The 25,024-nt window shown below is 43.4% G+C and overlaps 2 protein-coding genes across 8 annotated transcripts in view; one reads left to right on the forward strand and one right to left on the reverse strand.

Moving 5' to 3' along the window:
* Positions 1 to 24,180, reverse strand: part of AP4S1 (adaptor related protein complex 4 subunit sigma 1) — a 66,962-nt gene extending 42,782 nt beyond the window's left edge. Inside the window, exon 1 of one of the 2 annotated variants that reach the window (XM_004055048.5) lies at positions 23,862 to 24,178. The gene's annotated coding sequence lies outside the window, so the exon portion shown is untranslated. Of the gene's footprint in view, positions 1 to 23,861 lie in introns of both variants that reach the window. The other variant, XM_004055051.5, reaches the window with a different exon arrangement.
* Positions 22,855 to 25,024, forward strand: part of STRN3 (striatin 3) — a 136,397-nt gene continuing 134,227 nt past the window's right edge. The window contains exon 1 of one of the 6 annotated variants that reach the window (XM_055361350.2): positions 22,855 to 22,876. Coding sequence is in view for 4 of the 6 variants with exons in the window: in XM_031002012.3 (XP_030857872.1) it covers positions 23,464 to 23,745 (282 nt within the window). In the remaining 2 variants the exon portion in view is untranslated. Of the gene's footprint in view, positions 22,877 to 23,077; positions 23,110 to 23,207; positions 23,746 to 25,024 lie in introns of those variants that run through there. The other 5 variants (XM_055361348.2, XM_031002012.3, XM_031002013.3 and 2 more) reach the window with 5 other exon arrangements.

Genomic DNA, 25,024 nt, shown 5'->3' on the forward strand with positions numbered 1-25,024 from the left:
CTGTAATCCCAGTGCTTTGGGAGGCCAAGGGTGGCAGATCGCTTGAGCCCAGGAGTTCGAGATCAGACTGGGCAACATGATGAAACCCTGACTCTACAAAACATGCAAAAAAATTAGCCGTGTATGGTGGCCCACGCAGAGGTTGCAGTGAGCCGAGATTGTGCCACTGTACTCCAGCCTGGGTGACAGAGAAAGACCATGTTTCAAAATAAACAAATAAATAAATAAAAATTTTAAAAAATAAAGTGAAGAGGGTTTGTTTGTGTGTGTGTCTGAGTATATAAGTCTACATGCACCTTTATGGTTATACGGTTTAAATATTTAAATTTTTACCAGTATAATGCAGATGTTTAGGTTTGAGGGTAATTTATGTGTGTGTGTGTGTGTGCGTGTGTGTGTGTGTGTACATATATATACATATATATATATTTTTTTTTTTTTTTTTTTTTTTTGAGACCGAGTCTTGCTCTGTCACCCAGGCTGGAGTGCAGTGGTGCGATCTCAGCTCACTGCCAGCTCTGCCTCCCGGGTTCACACCATTCTCCTGCCTCAGCCTCCCGAGTAGCTGGGACTACAGGCACCTGCCACCACGCCTGGCTAATTTTCTGTATTTTTTAGTAGAGACAGGGTTTCACCGTGTTAGCCAGGATGGTCTCGATCTCCTGACCTCGTGATCCGCCCGCCTCGACCTCCCAAAGTGTTGGGATTATAGGCATGAGCCACCACGCCCGGCATGCCTGGCTAATTTTTGTAGAAATGGGTTTTTGGTTTTTTTTTTTTGTAGAGATGGGGTTTCACCATGTTGGCCAGGCTGGTCTTGAACTCCTGACCTAGGGTGATCTGCCCTGCCTCCCAAAGTGCTGGGATTACAGGCAATGAGCCACTGTGCCTGGACATTAGTCAGGGTTCTCTAGAGGGACAGAACTAATAGGATAGTCCTACACAAACATATAGGTATTATGAATAATTTCTTTCATGGTCATGGATCTGGCTGGTTGGGTGGTAGCCTCCTCCCTCAAAGCCACAGGGTGTCTCTCCCAAAGTTGAAAATGTTTTCAGCAGATATGGAAGAACCATTATTTTGTCAAACACTTACCAGCACCTGGCTAGATTTGTTTTTTGTTTTTTTTTTTTGTTTTTTTTTTTTTTGGAGACAGAGTCTCACTGTCACCCACGGTGGAGTGCAATGATGCAATCTTGGCTCACTGTAAACTCTGCTTCTTGAGGTCATGTGATTCTCCTCCCTCAGCCTCCCAAGTAGCTGGGATTACGGGCATGTGCCACCACGCCCAGCTAATTTTTGTATTTTTGGCAGAGATGGGGTTTTGCCATGTTGTCCAGGCAGGTCTCTAACTTCTGACCTCGTGATTCACCCACTTCAGCCTCCCAAAGTGCTGGGATTACAGGTGTGAGTCACTGTGCGTGGTCCTGGCTAGAATTTTTATTTAAGAAATTACAAAAATAGGCCAGGCATGGTGGCTCATGCCTGTAATCCCTGTAATCCCAGCATTTTGGGAGGCTGAGGTGGGTGGATCACCTGATGTCAGGATTTCAAGACCAGCCTGGCCAACAGGGTGGGACCCCGTTTCTACTAAAAATACAAAATACAAAAAGTTAGCCAGGTGTGGTGGTGGGCGCCTGTAATCCCAGCTACTTGGGAGGCCGAGGCAAGAGAATCGCTTGAACCTGGGAGACGGAGGTTGCAGTGAGCTGAGATCATGCCACTGCAGTCCAGCCTGGGCAACAAGAGCAAAACTCCATCTCAAAAAAAAAAAAAAAATTAAAGAAATATATTTCTACTTTTATGTCACACCACATACAAAAATAACTCAAAACAGATCATAGACCTAAATGTAAGCACTAAACCTATATAAAACTTTCAGAAAAAACAAATTTAAGGCTGGGCGTGGTAGCTAACACCAGTAATCGCAGCATTTTGGGAGGCCGAGGTGAGCGAATCACTTGAGGCCAGGAGTTCAAGAACAGTCTGGCCAACACGGCAAAACCCTCATCTCTACTAAAATTAACCGGGTGTGGCAGTCACGTCTGTAATCCCAACTACTTGGGAGGCTTGTCATTGAGGCATGACAATGGCTTGAGCCTGGGAGGAGGAGGTTGCAGTGAGCCAAGACTGCACTACTGCAATCCAGCCTGGTGACACAGCAAGATTGTGTCTCAAAGGCTGGGCACGGTGGCTCTCGCCTGTAGTCCCAGCGCTTTGGGAGGCTGAGGCGGGCGGATCACAAGGTCAGGAGATCGAGACCATCCTGGCTAACACAATGAAACCCAGTCTCTACTAAAAAAAAAACACAAAAAATTAGCCAGGCATTGTGGCGGGCGCCTGTAGTCCCAGCTACTCCGGAGGCTGAGGCAGGAGAACGGCGTGAACCCAGGAAGCAGAGCTTGCAGTGAGAAAAGATTGTGCCACTGCACTCCAGCCTGGGCAACAAAGCAAGACTCCGTCTCAAAAAAAAAAAAAAAAAAGATTGTGTCTCAAAAAATAAAAACCAACCAACAAACAAATAACTTCCCCCCGCCCACACACCACAAGAAAACCCACGTAAGACACCATTAAGAAAATGAAGTGTCACAGACTGGAAAAAATGATTTGCAAACCATGAATCTGATGAAGGACTTGGATTTAGAATATATAAAGAATTCTTAACAGGAAGACAAGCAACATAATTAAAAAACAGACAATGAATTAGGAAATAAATTTGAAGAGGATATATGAATGACAAATAAGCATGTGAAAAAATGTTCAACACCCTTAATCATTGGGAAAATACAAACGTGGTTTTAAACCCCAGTAAGATACAATTTCACACCTACTTCAATGGTTATAATAAAAAAGGCAGACAGTAAGAAATGCTAGGATGTGGAGACCCTGGAATGTTCATACATTGCTGGTGGGAATATAAATGCTACAGCCACTTTAGAAAACAAATCGGCAGTTTCCAAAAAAGTTAAACACAAATTTACCATATTATCCAGCAATTCTACTTCTTTTTTTTTTTTTTTTTTGAGATGGAGTCTCGCTCTGTTGCCCAGGCTGGAGTGCAGTGGTGCGATCTCAGCTCACTGCAAGCTCCGCCTCCTGGGTTCACACCATTCTCCTGCCTCAGCCTCCTGAGTAGCTGGGACTACAGGTGCCCACCACCATGCCCGGCTAACTTTTTGCATTTTTTAGTAGCGATGGGGTTTCACCATGTTATCCTGGATGGTCTTGATCTCCTGACCTCGTGATCCGCCTGCCTCGGCCTCCCAAAGTGCTGGGATTACAGGCATGAGCCACCGCGCCCGGCCGCAATTCTACTTTTAAGTATATACCCAAGAGAAATGAAAACATTTCTATCAGCTAATGAATAGATGAACAAAACATGGTATATCCATACAGTAGAAAACTATTCATCAATTAAGGGGAACAAAATGCATGAACCTTAAAAATAGTAAGTGAAAGAAGCCACATGCAGAAATACTACCTATTATACGATTCTACTAATAAGAAATGTCCAGAAAAAGCATATCTACAGTGATAGAAAGTAGATTAGTGGCTACCAGGATCAGGAGAAGAAAGGTTGGGGCTTTGTTTTGGGGATTTAAAAAATCTTCTGGCTGGGTGTGGAGGCTCATGTCTGTAATCCCAGCACTTTGGGAGGCTGAGGCTGGTGGATCACCTGAGGGCAGGAATTCCAGACCAGCCTGACCAACATGGAGAAACCCCATCTCTACTAAAAATACAAAATTAGTTGGGCGTGGTATGTAATCCCAGCTACTCAGGAGACTGAGGCAGGAGAATTGCTTGAACCCGGGAGGCGGAGGTTGCGGTGAGCCGAGATCATGCCATTGCACTCCAGCCTGGGCAACAAGAGTGAAACTCCGTCTCAAAAAAAAAAAAAAAAAATCTAGCTCCTTCTTTCCCTTTCCTGGAGGCTGGAGGGTGGGGATGAAATTTCCAACTCTCTAATCCTCTCACCACTTGGTCTTTCCTAGACTGGCCCCACCCTGAGACTATCTACGGACTCACTCTAGGTCACTTTATTAGTATAAACTCAGGGGTTATGAAAGGGGCTCAGTGTGAATAACAAAAGACACTCCTATTACTTAGGAAATTTCAAGAGTATTAGGGGCTTTGTCACAGGAATCAGGAACAAAGGCCAAATATATTTCATATTATACCACAGAACTATATATTTTGAATGGTGTATTAGTCTGCTTTCACACTGCTATAAAGAACTGCCCGAGACTAGGTAATTTATAATAGAAGTTTAATTGATTCACAGTTCAGCATGGCTGGGGAGGCCTCACAAACTTACAATCATGGCATAAGGCGACGGGGAAGCAAGGAACCTTCTTCACAAGGCGGCAGGACGGACAAGTGCCAAGTGAAGGGGGAAAGGGTCACAGCAGATGTCATCTCACTCACTATCACACTTGCTCACTATCACAAGAATAGCATGGAGGAAACTGCCCCCATGATTCAATTACTTCAACCTCGTCTCTCCCTTGACGTATGGGGATTATGGGGATTACCATTCAAGATGAGATTTGGGTGGGGACACAAAGCCTAACCATATCAAACGGTATGTGGTAAAATGGTTCATAAAAATTTTTATGGTATATACATTATACCTAAAGTTGTTTTAAAAAATTATAGACAACAGGCCGGGCATGGTGGCTCACACCTGCAATCCCAGCGCTTTGGGAGGCCGAAGCGGGCGGATCACTTGAGACCAGGAGTTTGAGACCAACCTGGCCAATATAGTGAAACCCCGTCTCTACTAAAAATACAAAAATTAGCCGGGTGTAGTGGCGGCCTCCTGTAATCCCAGCTACTCAGGGGGCTGAGGCACAAGAACTGCTTGAACCCGGGAGGTGGAAGTTGCAGTGAGCTGAGATTGCACCACTGCACTCCAGCCTGGCAACAGAGCGAGACTCTATCTCAAAAAAAAAAAAAAAAATATATAGAAAATGTATCTTGTAAAATAAAGAATATACTATCATGTCTGCCCCCAAACCTGACACTCTTCACAAGGTTCGTCTTAGGAAATGTGAAGGATTACCCTTGGAATGCATTAGGCAACAGGACCATGGAATTAAATGCATAGTGCCTGGTTCATTAAAAATAAACATATACACTTGAGGCCAGGAGTTCAAGACCAGCCTGAGAAACATAGCAAGACCCCATTTCTACAAATTTTTTTTTTTTAAAAACTAGCAGGGCCAGGTTCGTGGTTCTAGGCCTGTAATCCCAGCACTTTGGGAAGCTGAGGTGGGCGGATTGCTTGAGCCGGGGAGTTTGAAACCAGACTAGGCAACATAGCAAGACCCTGTCTCTATTAAAAAAAGAAAAAAAAAAATTAGCCTGGCATGGTGGCATGTGCCTGTAGTTCCAGCTACTTGGGAGGCTGAGGCAGGAGGATGGCTTCAGCCCAGGAGACTGAGGCTGCAGTAATCTATGATTATGCCACAATACTCTAGTTTGGGCAGCAGAGTGAGACTCTGTCTTCAAAAAAAAAAATTACTAGACATATAATGTGTTTCTCCTACTCCTTGGAACAGTTGTGAGCTACTATGTAGAAACTCTCTCTCTGGAAATTCCAGCACTACTATGACATAATAAGTAGAAAAGGAAGGGTTATATAGTAAAGTGCATTTTGCTTAACTCCGGATAGTAGGATTAGGGGCAATATTTATTCTATATTGTTACTTGGTTTTAAATTTCCCAGATTTTAGGAGATATGTTACTTTTTGTGTCACATACATATATAATCACATACATACATACTTACAATTTGTTTTAAAAACATTGAGTTAAATTATATAATTTTACAAAGTTATCTAGCTGTAAAATAAATGTTTACCCTAAATAATTAAGCTACTGTTTCATTTATTGTGACATTTCTAAATGCCACATGTCTTTAAAATATGTGCTGTTTTTCAAAATGGATGTGCTAAGAGCATCTAATCAGCATGTCTTAAACTCAGGAAATATGGAAATGGCAACTGCGAGATTCTTTTGCCATGCCATATTGATTCATTCCATCAGCTTCCAAGTATTAATAATTTAGCTGTTTCTGAATTTCTCCATAAATGGGAGGAAATAATACTGGTCAGTAGCAGATTTTTATGTAATTTGGATCACCTCCCTCAGAGTTTGTTATATTATGTTTGTACATAACAAAAACATTGTTTCTTTGCCTCAAAATTTACTTGAATTCTACGATGATTCAGTTTTCTCACCTGTCAACTATGAATAACATTAACTCTGTTGCCGAGTTATTGTGAGGGCTAAATGAGATAAGGAAAATGTGAAACACTCCAGAGCCTCCTTTCTCTCCTCATCCTACTCTCCAGTGTAGGTAAGATTCTCTTCCCAACAGATTCTCCCTACTACAGTCCTAAGATTACTGAAATTTGACTTCAAGAAACCTGTTCTTCCTGTACCTGTTCCATTCTACCTTTTTTCCCATCCACTATCCCCTCTCAGTCTCTCTCTCAAAATCCCTCCTTTATGATTCAAAGTATATTTGAAGTAGCTTTGGATGAAACTTTTTCTTTTTTCTGTTAAAGTCTTGAGTCACTCAACAAATATTTCAGCCATATTTGATTAATTTGGCATTAAACATACAGGTATGTGTGTTGCTTTCTTTTTTTTTTTTCTTTTTTGAAAGAGTCTCGCTCTGTCACCCAGGCTGGAGTGCAATGGCATGATCTCGGCTCACTGCAACTTCCGCCTCCCGAGTTCAAGCGATTCTCCCGCCTCAGTTTCCCGAATAGCTGGGACTACAGGCGTGCACCACCATGCCCAGCTAATTTTTGCATTTTTAGTAGAGACAGGGTTTCACCATGTCGGCCAGGCTGATCTTGAGCTTCTGGCCTCAGGTCATCCACCCACCTGGGCTTCCCAAAGTGCTGGGATTACAGGTTACAGGCATAAGCCACTGTGCCCAGCTACATCTGAAAAATTTCTAAAGCTTCATGTGGCTCTCAGATCTTGATCTAAAGCCATTTTGGTAAATTGACCAAAAAGTCTCATCGAATTCTGGTCCAAGATACAATTTAAGTCCAAATAAGTGTAGTTATTTGCAACTTTAAAGTATACATTAATAAAGCAGAGGGAAGCCAAATGTTTCACTGAAAAGGATACTGTATTTTCAAAGAAGTTCAAGTCAGACTTTCTATCCTAAATTAGGGAGTTGAACTAAAGAATTTTAAAGATTTTTACAGGAATATGATCCAGGCTGGCGAGAAAAACTGAGGATGAGGAATCTATATACTATATATAGACCATTACATTGATTGATTGAAAGTACTTGTTTTATTTTTACTCCTTAATCATCTCTGTGTCTGTGGAGTGGGGGATGGAGACATTGAGAGTAGACTGTCAATCAAGCATTTGCCAGAGAGAAACTGACTAGCAGAATTCCCTGATGGTAGAGGAGGTAAGAACAGTTTAAAAAGATATAAAGTGGTAATGGCCAGAGTGTGTATGTACCCGTGTGTGCATGTTTGTGTGTGCTGTTGTTGCTATCTATTCCCTACATTTAAAGTTAAAAGTAACTTGGATCATCATATTCTACCTTCCACTCTTTGGACAGAAAAGCTAGTCGCAAGCAGACCCAAGCTTCCCATTACTGTACATAATGAAGACAACAATATCTTTCAAAATCAAAATTTCTTCTAAAATTATCTTTCTTCTATTTGGTTTTAGTGCCAAGGGTAATTTATTTAGAAATTTAAAGTAATGTTGGCCGGGTGCGGTGGCTCACGCCTGTAATCCCAGCACTTTGGGAGGCCGAGGCATGTGGATCACCTGAGGTCAGAAGTTCGAGACCAGCCTGGCCAACATGGCAAAACCCTGTGTCTACTAAAAATACAAAAAAATTAGCCGGGTGTGATGGCATGCATCTGTAATCCCAGCTACTAGGGAGGCTGAAGCAGGGGAATCGCTTGAACCTGGGAGGCGGAGGCTGCAGTGAGCAGAGATGCAGCCTGGGCAACAGAGTGAGACCCCTATATCAAAAAATAAAATAAAATAATGTTAAAGTAGGGAATTAAATACTTACTTTGACAAACTGTGGGTATAGGTTAGAGATGGCAAAGAAAAAGCCCTGCAAGGGGAATCTTATTCTCAATTGTTCTAAATTAGCCACACAAGTGAAATATTTGTGCTTAGTGGTGAAAATTCTTCATCAAATTTTTGGATTCATAAGAATATCCAATATCTTAATTTTAGAGAAAGGCAGTGGGGACCAGAGATTGTTGTGCCTGGGATGCTCCCAGGAGGTGCTATAGTGATGCTGCAATGAACCATGATGCATGTGATGTTACAAAGGAGAAACTGCAGAGGAGAACTAGGATTACTACAGATTACTTCCGATTTCTAATAAATGGTGAATCAAGTTTTCCCCTCAAATTAAAAATATTTCAAACCTGTCGGGCATGGTGGCTCATGCTTATAATCCCAGCACTTTGGGAGGCCGAGGCAGGCGGATACCTGAGGTCAGGAGTTTGAGACCAGCCTGGCTAACAAGGTGAAACCCCATCACTACTAAAAAAACAAAAATTAGCTGCGTGTGGTGGCAGGTGCCTGTAATCCCAGCTACTAGGGAGGCTGTGGCAGGATAATTGCTTGAACTCAGGAGGTGGAGGCTGCAGTGAGCAGAGATTACGCCACTGCACTCCAGCCTGGGTGACACAGTGAGACTCCGTCTCAAAAAAAAAAAAAAAACAAACAAACAAAATATTTCAAACCAGATATTCTGGATTCTGATACATTTAATTTGTGTACTTTTTTTTTTTTTTTTGAGATGGAGTCTCGCTCTGTCACCCAGGCTGGAGCTCAGTGGTGCGATCTCAGCTCACTGTTAGCTCCGCCTCCCTGGGTTCACACCATTCTCCTGCCTCAGCCTCCCGAGTAGCTGGGACTTACAGGCACCCGCCACCATGCCTGGCTAATTTTTTGTATTTTTAGTAGAGACGGGGTTTCACCATGTTGTGTACATCTTATCTAATTTTTTAAATTCTTATTAGATATCCTGATTCCCAATGAAAACTGTGAAAGAAAACTGGCCTATCATTTTTCTAGCAGTATATCTGAAAAATTTATAAAGCTTCATGTGGCTTGCAGATATTGACCTAAAGCCATTTTGGTAAACTGACCAAAAAGTCTCATCAAATTCTGGTCCAAGACACAATTTAAATCCAAATTGTTTTATGATAGTCTTGAAAATTAATAAATACAATAACAAAAGGAAAAAAGACTGTGAAAGACATACAAAGGCAAATAGATTTTTCTCATACAGTACATTTTTCTTTTCATTTAATGGGCAGTGATCAGCTAACAGCACTGCATTAAGATTCAAATGACAAGTCTGTGAGTGTTCTTAAGGTCGAGTGCAATGTTACAGATTTTAAGTTCAAATCAAACCAAAGGAATTTAGAATTAAAATTTAATTTACCAATGTTTCCTATAGCTTTGTGTTAAGGAAGAAACAAATAAATGAAAGCTTACTAAGATGTGGAGGACTAGCCTGAGCAATATGGCGAAACCCCATCTCAACAAAAAATACAAAAATTAGCCAGGCATGGTGACATCTGCCTACAGTCCCAGCTACTTGGGAGGCTGAGAGGGGAGGATCACCTGAGCCTTGGGAGGTCGAGGCTGCAGCCTGCTGTGACTAGGCCACTGCACTCCAGCCTTGGGGAGGGAACGAGACCCTGTCTCAGGAAAAAAAAAAAAAAAAAAAAGATGCAGAGTAATTTGACTTTACACAAACTATATCTCTGACAAGTTGACTGGTAGACTATGAGTGAATTTAAGTGCAGTACTGGGATTATGGAGACTGTTTCTGTAAAACAATTGCTCCATAATTTATAAGCAATTAATTTGTTTCAACATTACAAAGTCTTTTACTCTAATGTTCATATTACCTGGGGAAAAATTAATTACCATGTGAATTTTCCCCTAAAAATATACAAGAAAATAATACTGTAAAACTACACCTATTGTATTTAAGACCTTCCTAATTAAATACAGTGTTTCTTGAGTTAAAATTAAGTGTTTTTAAAAGCTACATTAGGGCCAGGCACAGTGGCTCACGCCTGTGATCTCAGCTCTTTGGGAGGCCGAGGCGGGCAGATCACCTGAGACCAGGAGTTTGAGACCAGCCTGGCCAACATGGCAGAACCTGTCTTTACTAAAAATGCAAAAATTAGCTGGGCATGGTGGCTCACACCTGTAATCCCAGCTATTTGGGAGGCTGAGGCAGGAGAATTGCATGAACCTGGGAGGTGGAGGTTGCAGTGAGCCAAGAGCACGCTACTGCACTCCAGCCTAGGCGACAGAGCAAGACTCCATCTCAAAAAAAAAGTAAAGAAAAAGTAAAAGCTACATTAAGGCTAGGCTCCCTGGCTCTTATCTGTAATCCCAGTGCTTTGGGAGGCTGAGGTGGGAGGATCACATGAGCCCAGGAGGTCAAGGCTGCAGTGAACTGAGATCATGCCACTGCACTCCAGGCTAGGCAACAGAGCAAGACTGTCTCAAAAAACCAAACAAGCAAACAATAAAAAAAAAATCTCTACATTTAAAAAAACAAAAACAAATGAGTCATTAATGCTCCCAATGTTTGATGGTGGTCATGAAAGACTTCCATTGCTATAACTTGAAAGGCAGTATTACTCACTCTTGGTAATACAATGTGCTAATACCACCCAACTCACCAACTCAGGAACAGAGCATAATAACAATAGGAAGTGCTTACAGTGCTCATTAGGTGCCAGGCATTGTTTTGAATGCTTTAACTATATCTATTTAATCCCCCTCATAGCTCTGTGAGTCAGAGACTTTTTATCTCCACTTTACAGATGTGAAAATTTAATTACTTGCCAAAGGTCACTCAGTGAAATGGTTGAGGAAGACCCAGTTTCATTTAGTATGTGGCTTTCAAGTCTGTGCTCTCACCCAAAGCTCATTACCTCTGGGTTTGCCTCAAGACTAGTTAATTCAGTGATGGCTGTAACAGGACCATGGATGTACAATTTCACTCCCCATTCGCTCGTTTAAATCCAACCTTTTGTACCCTCTATATAAAAGCTTTTCATGGCTAATATGCATGTTTTGGTAGCTTAGATCTTGACCCTGGAGCACACCACAAAAGGTACAATTCTAACAGATTATTTACTTGTAATTGATCTCAACAGGGAGCCTAAAATGTCAAAGAAGTGGCTCAATCAGATAATGTGAAAATTTAGGACAATAAAGTTTAAATTACTATATTCACTATAGCATGTTTAATATTTCTGATTAGAGCTAATAATACTTCCAAATTCTTAAGTCTGATTTTCTCTTTTAGAAAGTTGAGCTAATCACTCTTTCCACTTGCAATAAATAAAACATACCAGGCAAATGTTATCCAAGCCAAGTTTACAGAAGTGTATCTGAACTTGGTACCATCCTCATTCAGATCACTCGTCAGAGTAGAACACAGAGACTTTTCAGGTGGCCTGCTTGGTTGTCCTTAGCCCAGAAGCACTTTATGTTATTTTGAATTTCACAATAAAGTGTAGCAACATGTTACAGCTCTTGCTAAATATGAATTTTGCTTTGTTTTGTTTTGAGACAGGGTCTTCCTCTGTCACCCAGGCCAGAGTATAGTGGTGTGATCATAGCTCACTACACCCTGGAACTCTTGGACTCAAGATCCTCTCATGTCAGTCTTCTGAGTAGCTAGGACTACAGGCAAATGCCAGCCCACCTGGCTAATTTTTTTCTCATTTTTTTGTAGAGACAGGAGTCTCACTGTGTTGCCCAGGCTGGTCTTGAGCTCCTGGGCTCAAACAATCCTCCCACCTTGGCCTCCTAAAGTGCTGGGATTACAGGCATGAGCCACTGCATCCAGCTAAAAATGTAAATAAATTTAAATTGTCAGACAAGAGCCTGCCCAACTGTTGCCCAGAGAATATACATACTTAAATTTACACTTCTGTATCTCACAATCTTTGGACTAGTAAAAAATGTCATAATGACTTTAATAGTGGTCGGATGAAAATATTTCAAAAGCAGGGCTACAATATATCACTTTAGGAGAAAGAGCAGGCAATTTAAAATTTAAAAATGCAAGAGTGAAGAGAAGCAAAGAAAGTAGTGGTGATGGCAGCAGCAGATTCTGGGATCTTCCCGAATCTCCTCACAAAAACAGTGAAAACAACTAGGATAGCAAAAGAAAACATCTACAGACAACATCTCTACCAAAAACTACGTGAAAAAACGTCCCCTGGAACGTTTTTTAGGATGCTAATAATTAGTGGGGCCAAACTAAGGTAGCAACAAGAACAGGAGGAAGATACAGGGTGGGACGGAGACGTTGGGGTGGGAAGGGTGTGTGTGCGTGTGTGTGTGCATGTGTGTAAGGCAAGGCATGTCCTGGCAGAAGTGGAGGTTAGAAAAAGAGGACTTGGCCTGGCGTGGTGGCTGACACCTGTAATCCCAGCACTTTCGGAGGCCGAGGCAGATGGATCAGAAGGTCAAGAGATCGAGACCATCCTGGCCAAGATGGTGAAACCCTGTCTCTACTAAAAATACAAAAAATTAGCCGGGCATAGTGGCACACGCCTCTAGTTCCGGCTACTTGGGAGGCTGAGGCAGGAGAATCACTTGAACCTGGGAGGTGGAGGTTGCAGGAGCCGAGATTGCACCACTGCACTCCAGCCTGGCGACAGAGTGAGACTCCATCTAAAAGAAAAAAAAAGAAAAAGAGGACTTGAGAGCATCACAAGAACCAAGAAACCCAGAAATCACTCAGTCATCACCTAAAAAAGGAGCTCCACTAGAAGTGAGTGTGAAACTAAGAATCACAGTGGGAACGGGAAGGAGGCCTGGTAGTGTCCCTGTTGCCAAGGACTGCAAGGGAATGAGCCTAAAGCTCCCAGAAACACCTGGTGGAATTTCCTTTGCAGGACAGGTCCTTCACTGAGCAAGGTAGAATACAGTATGTATGTTAATAGCTAGCTAGCTAAAGCTGACAATAATAGCTAGGTCAGGCTAATCAAATTTAGTAACATTACTAAAATTCAGATAGCTAGACATTATGTGCCAGCTGGTGTGATGCCACAGGAAGTATGCTGTATCCCCAAATAAGCATTTTTTTGCCAAGAAAATAAAAAATAAACACTTAATAAAAAATATGGGCCAGGTACGGTGGCTCACGCCTGTAATCCCAGCACTTTGGGAGGCCAAGGTGGAAAGATTGCTTGAGCCCAGGAATTTGAGGCCAGCCTGGGTGAGATCCCATCTCTACCAAAAATTTTAGATTATTAGTTTTTTCTTTTTATTTATTTTTTGGTTATCTATTGCTATTGAACAAATTATTAAATTATTTTTTTTTCTTTTTTGTTACTAATTCGTGATGCAACAATATATTAGATTTTTTTTTAAAATAAAGATAGAAAATATGGAGGAGGAAAGAATATATTAAATGATAACATAATTGTAATTATCCAAATGTGGGAAATTCTCCAGGATAAATAACCTGGTCTCTGGCCAGGTGCGGTGGCTCACGCCTGTAATCCCAGCACTTTGGGAGGCCGAGGCGGGTGGATCACCAGGTCAGGAGATCGAGACCATCCTGGCCAACATGGTGAAACCCCGTCTCTACCAAAAATACAAAAAATTAGCCGGGCCTTGTGGCAGGCACCTGTAGTCCCAGCTACTCGGGAGGCTGAGGTAGGAGAATGGAGTGAACCCGGGAGGCGGAAGTTGCAGTGAGTCGAGATCGCACCACTGCACTCCAGCCTGGGTGACAGATCGAGACTCCGTCTCAAAAAAAAATAAAAAATAAAAAATAAAAAAAATAACCTGGTCTCTTCAATAAATAAATGGCATGACCATGAGGGGGGTCATAGAAACGCACATCAAAAAAAAAAAAAAAAAAAGACCTAAAAATGTAACAACCAAATGAAATGTATGGATTTTGTTTGGATCCTGATTTGGAATTACCATCTTTTTTTAAAAAAATTGTTTTTTGAGATATTGGGGGAAATCAAATATGGACTGAGGATTAGATTGTATAAAGGAATTACTGGCTGGGCGTGGTTGCTTACACCTGTAATCCTAGCACTTTGGGAGGCTGAGGTGGGCGGATCACAAGGTCAGGAGATCAAGACCATCCTGGCCAACATGGTGAAACCCCATCTCTACTAAAAATACAAAAATTAGCTGGGTGTGGCGGCGCGTGCTTGTAATCCCAGCTACTTGGGAGGCTGAGGCAGGAGAATTGCTTGAACCTGGGAGGCGGAGGTTGCGGTGAGAAGAGATCGCACCACTGCACTCCAGCCTGGCGATAGAGCTAGACTCCATCTCAAAAAAAAAAAAAAAAAAAAAAAGGAATTACCATTAATTTTGTAGGTGTGATAATGGTATGGTGTTTTGCTAAAAAAAAGAAGCAAAAACTCCTAATCTGTTAAAGATACTTAGAGAACTATGTACTAATGAAATAATATAATGTCTGGTATTTACGTTAAATATTTCTTCACACAGAAAAAAAGTAGAGTAGATGAAATAAGAATGGCAAAATCTTGTAATTGGAGTTCATCAGATTTTTGTTGTTGTTTTTCCATAACTGAAGTTCTTCAAAATAAAAAGTTAAGTGGGGCTGGCCACGGTGGCTCATGCCTGTAATCCCAGCACTTTGGGAGGCCAAGGCAGGTGGATCACCTGAGGTCGGGAGTTTGAGACCAGCCTGGCCAATATGGTGGAACCCTGTCTCTACTAAAAATACAAAAAAAAAAAAAAAAAAAAAAAAAAAATTTAGCTGGTCGTGGTGGCGGGTGCCTGTAATCCCAGCTACTTGGTAGACTGAGGTGGGAGAATAGCTTGAACCCGGGAGGCAGAGGTTGCAGTGAGCCGAGACCACACCACTGCACTCCAGGCTGGGCATGACAGAGCAAGAATCTGTCTAAAAAAAAAAAAAAAAAAAAAAAATTAAGTACAAAACTTCTAGGCACAGGTGTAGTGGCTTATGCCTGTAATCCCAGCACTTTGGGAGGCTGAGGCAAGAGGATCCCTTGAGGCCAGGAGTTCGAGACCAGCCTGGGCAATGCAGTGAGAGTTTGTTTCCCAAAAAAAAAAAGTCTATGCACAACACTGTATAACACAATTTTAAATACCCAATTGTTATGAAACTATAAAAACTATAAAACAAAAGAAGCAAAGAGAAGTAGGAGTTATTTTAAATGCCTATAAAGAATTCTTCAGTCTTTTTTTTTTGTTAAGATAATTGTCACGTACTTTCTACTAACAGAAAGCCAAAACTAAAGGTTACCATCATTTAAAAATATGCTGTTACAAAAAAAATATGTTTTTGTGACTTTTTGCCAATTTAACATATTATCCAAAGGAACACTGTCTTTAGCATAGATTTACTGGGCCAGGTGTCCATGTTTGGTGTCATTCTTTGGAATACTCACCCTGCTGCTTCAATGAGAGACAAACCAAGCCTGTTAAATTATTACCTAGCAAACTTTTGGCAATTTACCAATTAGTCACATCTTCCAGTCATTTTGCTCTTATGTTTACAGACCTGGTTGTTCATTCTTAGACAATGTCCAGGAGGGACTTGGCTCCAGGCAATCCTTTCTTTTTCTTTTCAATTTTGACATCTCTATGAGTTAGCTATTAAACAATATTATCACAGCATATTTTTTTTCTTACTCATACCCAGGAGACAATTACAGAATAAACTTGGACTACAATTTTATACAGCATGCTGAGTTTCCTAAAGGTTTGGTATCTATTTTCTGTAATCTGTGAAGATCCTTTTCCTTTTCCTCACAGAATATTATCCAAAGGGTTCAAGTGCCCTGCCTGTGTTTCTACAATTTTCTTAGCCAAAGTCAATCACTATAATGAGAAGTAGATCTTATTTGGCAGGTTGAAGCATGGTGCAGGTCAGAGCTGCCTCCTTTCTGTTACACATGCATTAAACATTTTGCTCCTTTGGTTTGTGAACATGTCAGCTCTTCTTAAAGATCTTCCTCTGGGGTCTAATACTTTGCTTGCTCTCTCTGTTTATAAATGTAAACACTGTGCCGGGCGGAGTGGCTCACGCCTGTAATCCCAGCACTTTGGGAGGCTGAGGCGGGTGGATCACCAGGTCAGGAGTTCAAGGCCAGCCTGGCCAGAATGGTAAAACCCTGTCTCTACTAAATATACAAAAATTAGCTGGGCATGGTGGCGCATGACTGTAGTCCCAACTACTCAGGAAGTTGAGGCAGGAGAATTGTTTGAACACGGGAGGCAGAGGTTGCAGTGAGCCGAGATCACGCCACTGCACTCCAGCCTGGTCGACAGAGCGAGACTCCATCTCAAAAAAAAAAAAAATTAAACACTATGTCATTTCCCTGAGTGACTGGATCACCCCAAAACTATCTAAAAATAATTTCAAACATGTAAATGATTTGAGAACCAGAGACAGTAATAATGAACACATTGATAGGATGACAGCAGGCAGAACTGTGCGGGGAGACTTTCTAGTTTCCAAATACACATATACACTCACTGATGTAAAGAGCGAGAACTTCTACTAAGTACTTACTGAAGTGACCAAGAGCTCTTTAGCTTTCTTTCTTCACTGTGGAGATAAGAATATTTGTTATAGCCTTTGCAGATGATGCAAAAAAGATGACTAGATTAGTGTTTGTGAATTGATTTGAACTCTTTGGTAGAAGGATGCCAGGTACCTAGTCAGCAAGATATAAAACTGTACAAGGCTGGGCGTGGTGGCTCATGCCTGTAATCCCAGCACTTTGGGAGGCCGAGGCGGGCGGATCATGAGGTCAGGAGTTCAAGACCAGCCTGGCCAACATAGTGAAATCCTGTCTCTACTAAAAATAGAAAAATTAGCCGGTCATGGTGGCACATGCCTGTAGTCCCAGCTACTTGGGAGGCTGCTTGGGAGGCTGAGGCAGGAGAATCGCTTGAACCCAGGAGGTGGAGGTTGCAGTAAGCCGAGATCGCACCACTGCACCTCAGCTTGGGCAACAACAGAGTGAGACTTCATCTCAAAAAAAAAATACATTCTGGGTGAGTAATTACAGGGAGCTATACAGTCCTCAGAGGCCAGGTCAACACTCTTTGAATATCAGGTATTGTAATAACTGATAAGAAGACATTTGAGTTTTATCTACTTCAGATTTATTTAAAAGCCTGGAATTCCTTAACCTATCTTTGTTGACATAATACATGCACATGAAATACGACAAGTTCCTCTCTGGTCCAAAATAGAATAAGCATACAGTGTCCAAGATTAGACACCCTATTTAGGAAGTTTCAAAGGTGACGCCTGCCACCATGCCTGGCTAATTTTTTGTATTTTTAGTAGAGATGAAGTTCCACCATGTTGGCCAGGCTGGTCTCGAACTCCTGACCTCAGGTGATCTGCCCGCTTTGGCCTCCCAAAGTGCTGGGATTACAGGCATGAGCCACCGCGCCCAGCTCTTTTTTCTTTTCTTTTTTTTTTGGGGGGGACAAGGTCTCACTCTATCATCCAGGCTGGGCACCCAGTGGTGTGATCATAGCTCACTGCAGACTCAACCTCCCGCGCTCAAGTAGCTGGGACTACAGGCACCCGCCACCACGCCCAGTTAATTGTTTTATTTTTTGTAGAGACGGGGTCTCCCCATGTTGCATAGGCTGGCAAATAGGCATTGTTGAAGATTATCAGCAACAGATTGAAACTGGGAGAATCTATGGGCATGGAGGAGGCATGAACAGGACTGATGAAAGGACAGAACAAATAGGAAGTTTCGAACGTGAGCTTTAAGAGAGGAAATGACTCAGCCACAGTTTAGGGAGATAGTTCCAGTTAGGTGAGTTGTAGGTGATAATGTGGCTTGGGTGAGCTCATTATCTACAGAGGACAAGATTCTAGAAGCTCTCTCCAGAGTGTCATCAGGAATCATGAACCAAAGCACAACATCAAGAGTTTACAAAATATTTTTCCAATAGAGGAGGAAATATTGGTGTTCTTTACTTTCAAAACTCAGGGCAGTTCTGGTTATTGAACTTTAAGAGACAACTGGTATAATGACAGTAACAACTAATAAAAATGATTGACGTGAAGAAAAAATATTCATATTAGTCTAGTCTAAATTTGAGTTATTCATCAAACATTTGAAGATCCACCCTTTCCCAGAGTCTTGGGGTACAGTTTTGAACAAGAGGGGTAGAGGTCCTTCCCTTCTACAAGGCTGCAATCCTTCAGATAAATGACTTTATGGTCTAGGAAGGATGAAGTCAAAGACTGCTGTATTAGTCCGTTTTCATACTGCTACAAAGAACTTTCCTGAGACTGGGTAATTTATAAAGGAAAGAGGTTTAATGGACTCACAGTTCTGCATGGCTAGGGAGGCCTCAGGAAAATTACAATCATGGCAGAAGGGGAAGCAAGTACATCTTACATGAAGGGCAGGAGAGACAGGAGAAAGTGAAGGGAGAAGAGCCCTTTATAAAACCATCAGATCTCCTGAGAACTCACTATCACGAGAACAGCATGGGGGAAACCGTCCCCATTATCCAATAACCTCCCTCCCTTGACACGTGGGGATTACAATTGGAGATGAGATTTGGGTCGGAACACAGAGCCAAACCATATCAATTGCATTATTGATATTTATAAAACCATGATTAAAATGAACGTAGTCACATTCCGTTGGAATTCTTTAAATAGGCAGCACACTTGAAGTTTCAAGAAAGGTAGTTTCAAGACGGATCAGGACAAAATATTGAGGAAGCCAGAGTGGTTGGTGCTAAGTATTTGCCTAAAATTAGACTAGAAACTCTGTGAAGGCAGAGATTACATGTCTGGGTCACAGTGGATCAGCAGGGAGCAGTAGAGCACCTGAAAAATCGTGGCCAATCGGTACTTCTTAAAAAATAAAAAAAACGGGCTGGGCTCAGTGGCTTATGCCTGTAATCTTACCACTTTGGGACGCCAAGGAAGGAGGACTGCTTGAGGCCAGGAGTTAGAGATCAACCCTGGCAATACAGTGAGACTCCCATCTCTACAAAAAATTAAAAACAAAAAATAGCCTGGAGTGATGTTGTGTACAGGTAGTCTTAGCTACTCAGGAGGTTGAGCTGGGAGGATAGATTGAGCCCAGGAGTTTAAGATCAGCCTGGGCAACATAGTGAGATTCCCTCTCTACAAAAAATAGGAAGGAATAAAGCAAAAATTGAGTACTCATTATGTCTAAGTATTGCTTTTGGAGTGTTTAGTATGAGTGTTACTGATCAGTACACAGATGGTGTAAATATAGTGTAAAAAGTATTAGATAAGGCCCTGTGCAGTGGCTCACACCTGTAACCCCAGCACTTTGCTAGGAGTTCAAGACCAGCCTGTGCAACATGGCGAAAACCCATCTCTACAAAAAATACAAAAATATTTGCTGGGCATGGTGGCACACGCCTGTGGTCCCATCCCAGCTACTTAGGAGGCTGAGGTGGGAGGATCGCTTGAGCTGGGGAGGCTGAAGCTGGAGTGAGCCAAGATTGTGCCACTGCACTCCAGCCTGGGTGACAGAGTGAGATCCAGTCTCAAAAAAGAAAAAAAAAAGATTAAAGAAAAAAAGAGATAAGCATGGGAGGAAGGCTACTACAATAGAATAGTGAGTCAAAAGAATTCAGGGATATGGAGGCTTCTTGGACAAAATAATGCTTGAGCTGAGTTTTTTTTTTTTTTTTTTTTTGTGGGGGAAGGGTTTTGTTTGTCTTAAGACAGGGTTTTGCTCTGTTGCCCAGACTGGAGTGCAGTGGCATAATGATACAATTATGGCTCACTGCAGCCTGGACCTCCTGGGCTCAGGTGATCCTCCCATCTCAGCCTCCAGAGTAGCTGGGACTACAGACTCACGTGGCCTCTCTGGCTAATTTTTGTATTTTTAGTAGGGACAGGGTTTTGCCATGTTGCCCAGGTTGGTCTCGAATTCCTAGGCTTAAGCCATCCTCTCACCTCTGTCTCCGAAAGTGTTGGGATTACAGGCATGAGCCACTGTGCCTGATCTGAGCTGAGTTTTGAAGATAGGCAATGGGGCACAGTATGTGTTAAATTACTGTGGAATGAAATAGTATTATACATTTGAGGAACCAAAAACAGTGGCAGTTTGGCTGAAGAGAAGAATGAGGTGGCATGACAGTGTTATGGTAGATTAGATTGTAGGATGGATCTAGATCAATTTGTATGCTTATGTTAAAATTTGGGCTTTATTCTAAATTTAGAAATCACTAAACTATGTTAAACAGAGGAATGACAGAATCATACCTTTGTTTTAGGAAGATCAATCAGGCAGTAGTGATAGTGCACAGTGGGGGTAGAATGGAGGTGGGAAGGTTTAAACTAAAGTATAAAGAGAGACAATAGAATCCATAGGAAAGATATTACTGAGAATGAAATTGGTTTGTGGGGGCTGACTGAAAGGTAGTAGAATGACTGCTAGGCTTCAAGTTTGGATGTAGTGTCACTTAATAAGGTAGATAATAGAAGTAGAGATTTTGTTTTTGTTTTGAGGGTAGGTGAGGAGACAAAAAGGATAAGAAATCCAGTCTTTCCTTAAGCTCAAGTTACCAGTGGGACATATAAGTGTGCATGTTAGTCTTCTTTTGATGCTATCATCAGGTCAACCATTCTCACAAATGGTTTTTGTTGTTGTTGTTGTTTTTGGGATGGAATCTCACTCTCTCTTTCACCCAGGCTGGAGTGCAGTGGCATGACGTCGGCTCACTGCCACCTCTGCCTCCAGAGAAGCTGGGATTACAGGCAAGCGCCACCACGCCCAGCTAATTTTTGTACTTTTTGGTAGAGACGGGGTTTTGCCATGTTGGCCAGGCTGGTCTCCAACTCCTGAGCTCAAGTGATCTGCCCGCTTCGGCCTCCCAAAGTGCTGGGATTATAGGTGTGAGCCACCGCACCTGGCCACAAATGTCTCTTTGTGTGTGTGTGTGTGTGTGTGTGTGTGTGTGTGTGTGTGTGTGTGTGTATGTGTGTGTGTGTATGTCTTTGAGGCAGCATAATTTTTCTGAGCTTTTTATGTGCTATGAGGCCCCCTAAAAAGGAATTGGATGAATAAACAGGTTGTATGTTGGTAACTATAAGATAAATAGTACTTTAATAATTTGAAGAAATATGTAATCTTAACACTTTGTGAAGCCAAGGCGGGTGGACCACTTGAGCCAGGAGTTGGAGACTAGCCTGGGCATCATGACAAAACCCCGTCTCTACAAAAAATACAAAAATTAGCTGGGCTTGGTGGATGCACACCTGGAGTCCCAGCTATCAGGAGTCTAAAGTGGGAGGACCACCTCAGCCAGGGAGCTCCCGGTTGCAACAAGCAGAGCTCACACCACTGCATTCCAGCCCAGGCAACAGAGTGAGACCCTGTCTCAAAAAATAAATAAATAAAATAATAATTTGAAGAAATGGTCCTTAACATTGAAGAAATGGTCCTTAACATTATAGTACTGCGATCTAAGATCTCATTTCATATAGAAATAAAACATGGCAGCATGAGTAACAGGTCCAATCTGCTTTCCATTAAACTGTAATAACAGTAAAGCAGATGTGATAAAATAAGATGCATTATTTAATCTCTTTTGAAATTACTTCCTGATTGGTTGGTAGTGCCTACTCCATAGTACAAGTTTTATTGGCTTTTGCAGTAAAGAAAAAAAATTTTAAAAATTAACAAATTTTCAATGCAATTTTCCTGCATCGCTATTAATATAATTACTGAACCTAATTTCCTTATGTTGTTAATTATTTTTGTCTTATTTTTCAAACAAATGCTTCTTAGCTATATTAATTTTTAGAAACACACTAGTGCATTAGGATATTTTCTAGGAAACTAAGCACATAAAAGTACCCACTATTGTACTAAAAATATTAGCCTTGTCTCTTATGTATATGTTACATTCCTCAAACTTTTTTTATTTTTTTCCGACACGGAGTCTCGCTTTGTCGCCCAGGCTGGAGTGCAGTGGTGCGATCTCGGCTCTCCGCAACCTCAGCCTCCTGGGCTCAAGCAATTCTCGTGCCTCAGCCTCCCCAGGAGCTGGGACTACAGGTGTGCGCCACCATGCCCGGCTAATTTTTGTATTTTTAGTAGAAATGGGGTTTCACAATGTTGGCCAAGCTGGTCTCGAACTCCTGGCCTCAAGTGATCGCCCACCTCGGCTTCCCAAAGTGCTGGGATTACAGGCTTGAGCAGCCGCGCCCGGCCATATTCACTTAAACATTTAATGACCCAGGAGAACATTCATCTAGGATTTTAAGTTGTACTCACAGTGCTTTTATTTTGTTTCGATCAAAATAGTCTATTGATGACAATATTTGTGAGCCCATTCATTTCTACCGTATCAAATTGTTAGTCTAGCCAGTCTCCTTCAAACTTCTCTCCCTCTACCCATCATCGTCAAGATCTAAAGGAATTCACTACCTCTTCTCCCAAGAAAAAAAAAATCGCTCCTCCCCCTCTCCCAACCCCCCCACAACCCATTCCAGAAAAGGAAAGAAGAGGGGACGCAAAGTGGAATAAGTTACGACGGGCGACCGAGCGCATAAAAATGGGACCAAAGCCCAGGCTCAAGACGGAGACGAGGAATCAGTAACCACAGCAGGAGGATCTTGGCTATTTGCCAGCAGAGAACTGACTGGTTCTAAGAAACCAGAGACAGAGCGAGTGACAGGAAGGGAAAGAGGGCCCACCCTTGGGACTGCCTGAAACACTCAAAGAATGAAAAAGAAACGTCAGGAATCCGAGACGGGATGCGGTCGGCCAGAGCGACCAGCCAGGTTAACAACCAGCTCAGAAGGCCGGGACACGGGTGAGAGACCCTTGGGAAGGAAACAGCGCCTGGGGACGGCCTGCTCGAAGGAAACTGATAACCAGGAAGCCTAAGGCCGCCTCGCTTCCAAAAGTCAGAGTCGGAGCCCAGGCGTCCGGTAGCTGCGGCCAGACACCGGATCGGGTCTGAGGGCGGGCCTAGGGGCGGATCCCGAGCTCTTTCCCCGCCCTCTAACGGCGACCCGGGCTGCGTTCTCAGTGCGCCGGCGTAGGGTGAGGCCGGACTCTATTTGGCGATTAAGCGTGAGGCTGCGTTCGCTACCCAGCATGCTGTGCGCTAGTGACGGCCCTCCGCCTATCCCCTTCCCAACTCTCCCCCCCACCCCTCCCGCCGCGGCCCCCCCTTCCCCTAAAGTGAGTGAGTGAGACGGGCAGATGGAGGAGGGATTGTAATGGCGGCAGCCGGCAGCTCCCTGCTCTGACCCACGGCAGGCACACAGCAACGACCCCTTCCCCGCCCCTCTCCCGGCCGGCCTCCGCCCCGCAGCCAGCGCGGGGCCACCCTCTCCGGCCCTTCCCCCAGCTGTCGGCGTCTCGCCCTGCGCCCCGGCCGGGGCCCCACACACAATGGACGAGCTTGCCGGAGGCGGTGGTGGCGGCCCGGGGATGGCGGCCCCTCCCCGGCAGCAGCAGGGACCTGGGGGGAACCTGGGCCTTTCGCCCGGGGGGAACGGAGCGGCGGGCGGCGGGGGTCCTCCGGCCTCCGAGGGAGCGGGTCCCGCGGCAGGCCCCGAGCTGTCCCGGCCGCAGCAGTACACTATCCCGGGGATACTGCACTACATCCAGCACGAGTGGGCTCGGTTCGAGATGGAACGGGCGCACTGGGAGGTGGAACGGGCCGAACTGCAGGTACCTCGTTGGGGTCGGTGTGCGGGAGCTGCGGCGGCTGGGTTCCCGGCCGGGGGGTGGGGCTGGGGACTCCCCTCAGCCGGAGCCGGCGCCTTGGGAGGCCGAGCGGAACCTACCTGTGCTGCTCAGGTTGTGATGGTCCTCTCAACGGCTTTTCCTGGAGTCCCCCTCCCTCTTTCCCGCAGAAGCTTGCTCCCCAACCTTCACTGGCTACGCGGTGCGGGCCTCCTCGGGGCAGCCATTTTGGCTTTTGGTATGGCGTCTGCGGGGGCTCCTCCGGAGGCGGCCTTCCCGGGCCTCCGGGGCTTGGGACCGAGCACCTCTCTGTGGGAGAGTCCGGTTTGGGGCCTCTCGACACTGAGTTTGCTCTTGTTTGTTCCTCTTGAGATGAAGAGCCCGAAGAGAGGGACTAGGATAGGCATCTTACTCCCCTTTTCCGGACCACCCCCCTTTCCGATTTGGCGGATCTGGCCCCCTCCCTCAGACTTGGTACGCACTTGCCCCTTGACAGCCACGCTTCTTTCCTGGGCTGCTAGGGTGCACAGTGACTTGGGACTGACCTGTGAAGTTTTATTTCCCATCGTCAACTTTAAGTACTTTCTCACCTGAGATGCTGCCTTACTCACTTGGATTCTCTGTAGTTATTCCTTACTTACTGACTCATCAACGCTTTCAGCACTGAATTTTTCTTTTTACTGTACTCTCCACTAGATCTCCTTTCCCCATCCATTTATCTATAAAAAAACCAAACCAGACGATCGATGCTGTATTTATGAAACGACTGAAGAGATTTAATATTCCCTTGAAGTGAAACGTAGTTATATCATGTTACTTACTCTTGCAGGAAAAGCAAAGTGAGATGTTCTCGGAACCCTTCATAGTTGAGCTTGACTCGATCCTCATAATGTGAACCTTTGATAGGCTGCACATTTGGAAGCTGTTGGTAGTTAACAGCTCATGTCCTGGATCTCAAAATTGCTGCATCTTTTTGAAAGGGTTATTTAACTTTCTTGGGTATTTGTGTTTATTTTTAAATACCTTTCCAGGGCAAATTTAGGCTTAGAAGCAAAAAGCGTGCGTCTAAATAGTATTGCACCTGTTCTTCAGACTGTTGTGTATTTAGGGGGTAAGCAGTATTTGCTGTCATATATGTCATATGCCTATGGTGAATCGTTAGGCAAATGTAGTGCTGAAAGGAGGAGGATTGGATTAACTAGAAAGGGTGTCCTCAAATATGCATCTCTTTAGTTTGGTTCTGAACTAGTAAACTTTTATATGA

This window comes from Gorilla gorilla, chromosome 15 (genome assembly GCF_029281585.2).
Source record: "Gorilla gorilla gorilla isolate KB3781 chromosome 15, NHGRI_mGorGor1-v2.1_pri, whole genome shotgun sequence".
Classification (NCBI taxonomy): domain Eukaryota; kingdom Metazoa; phylum Chordata; class Mammalia; order Primates; family Hominidae; genus Gorilla; species Gorilla gorilla.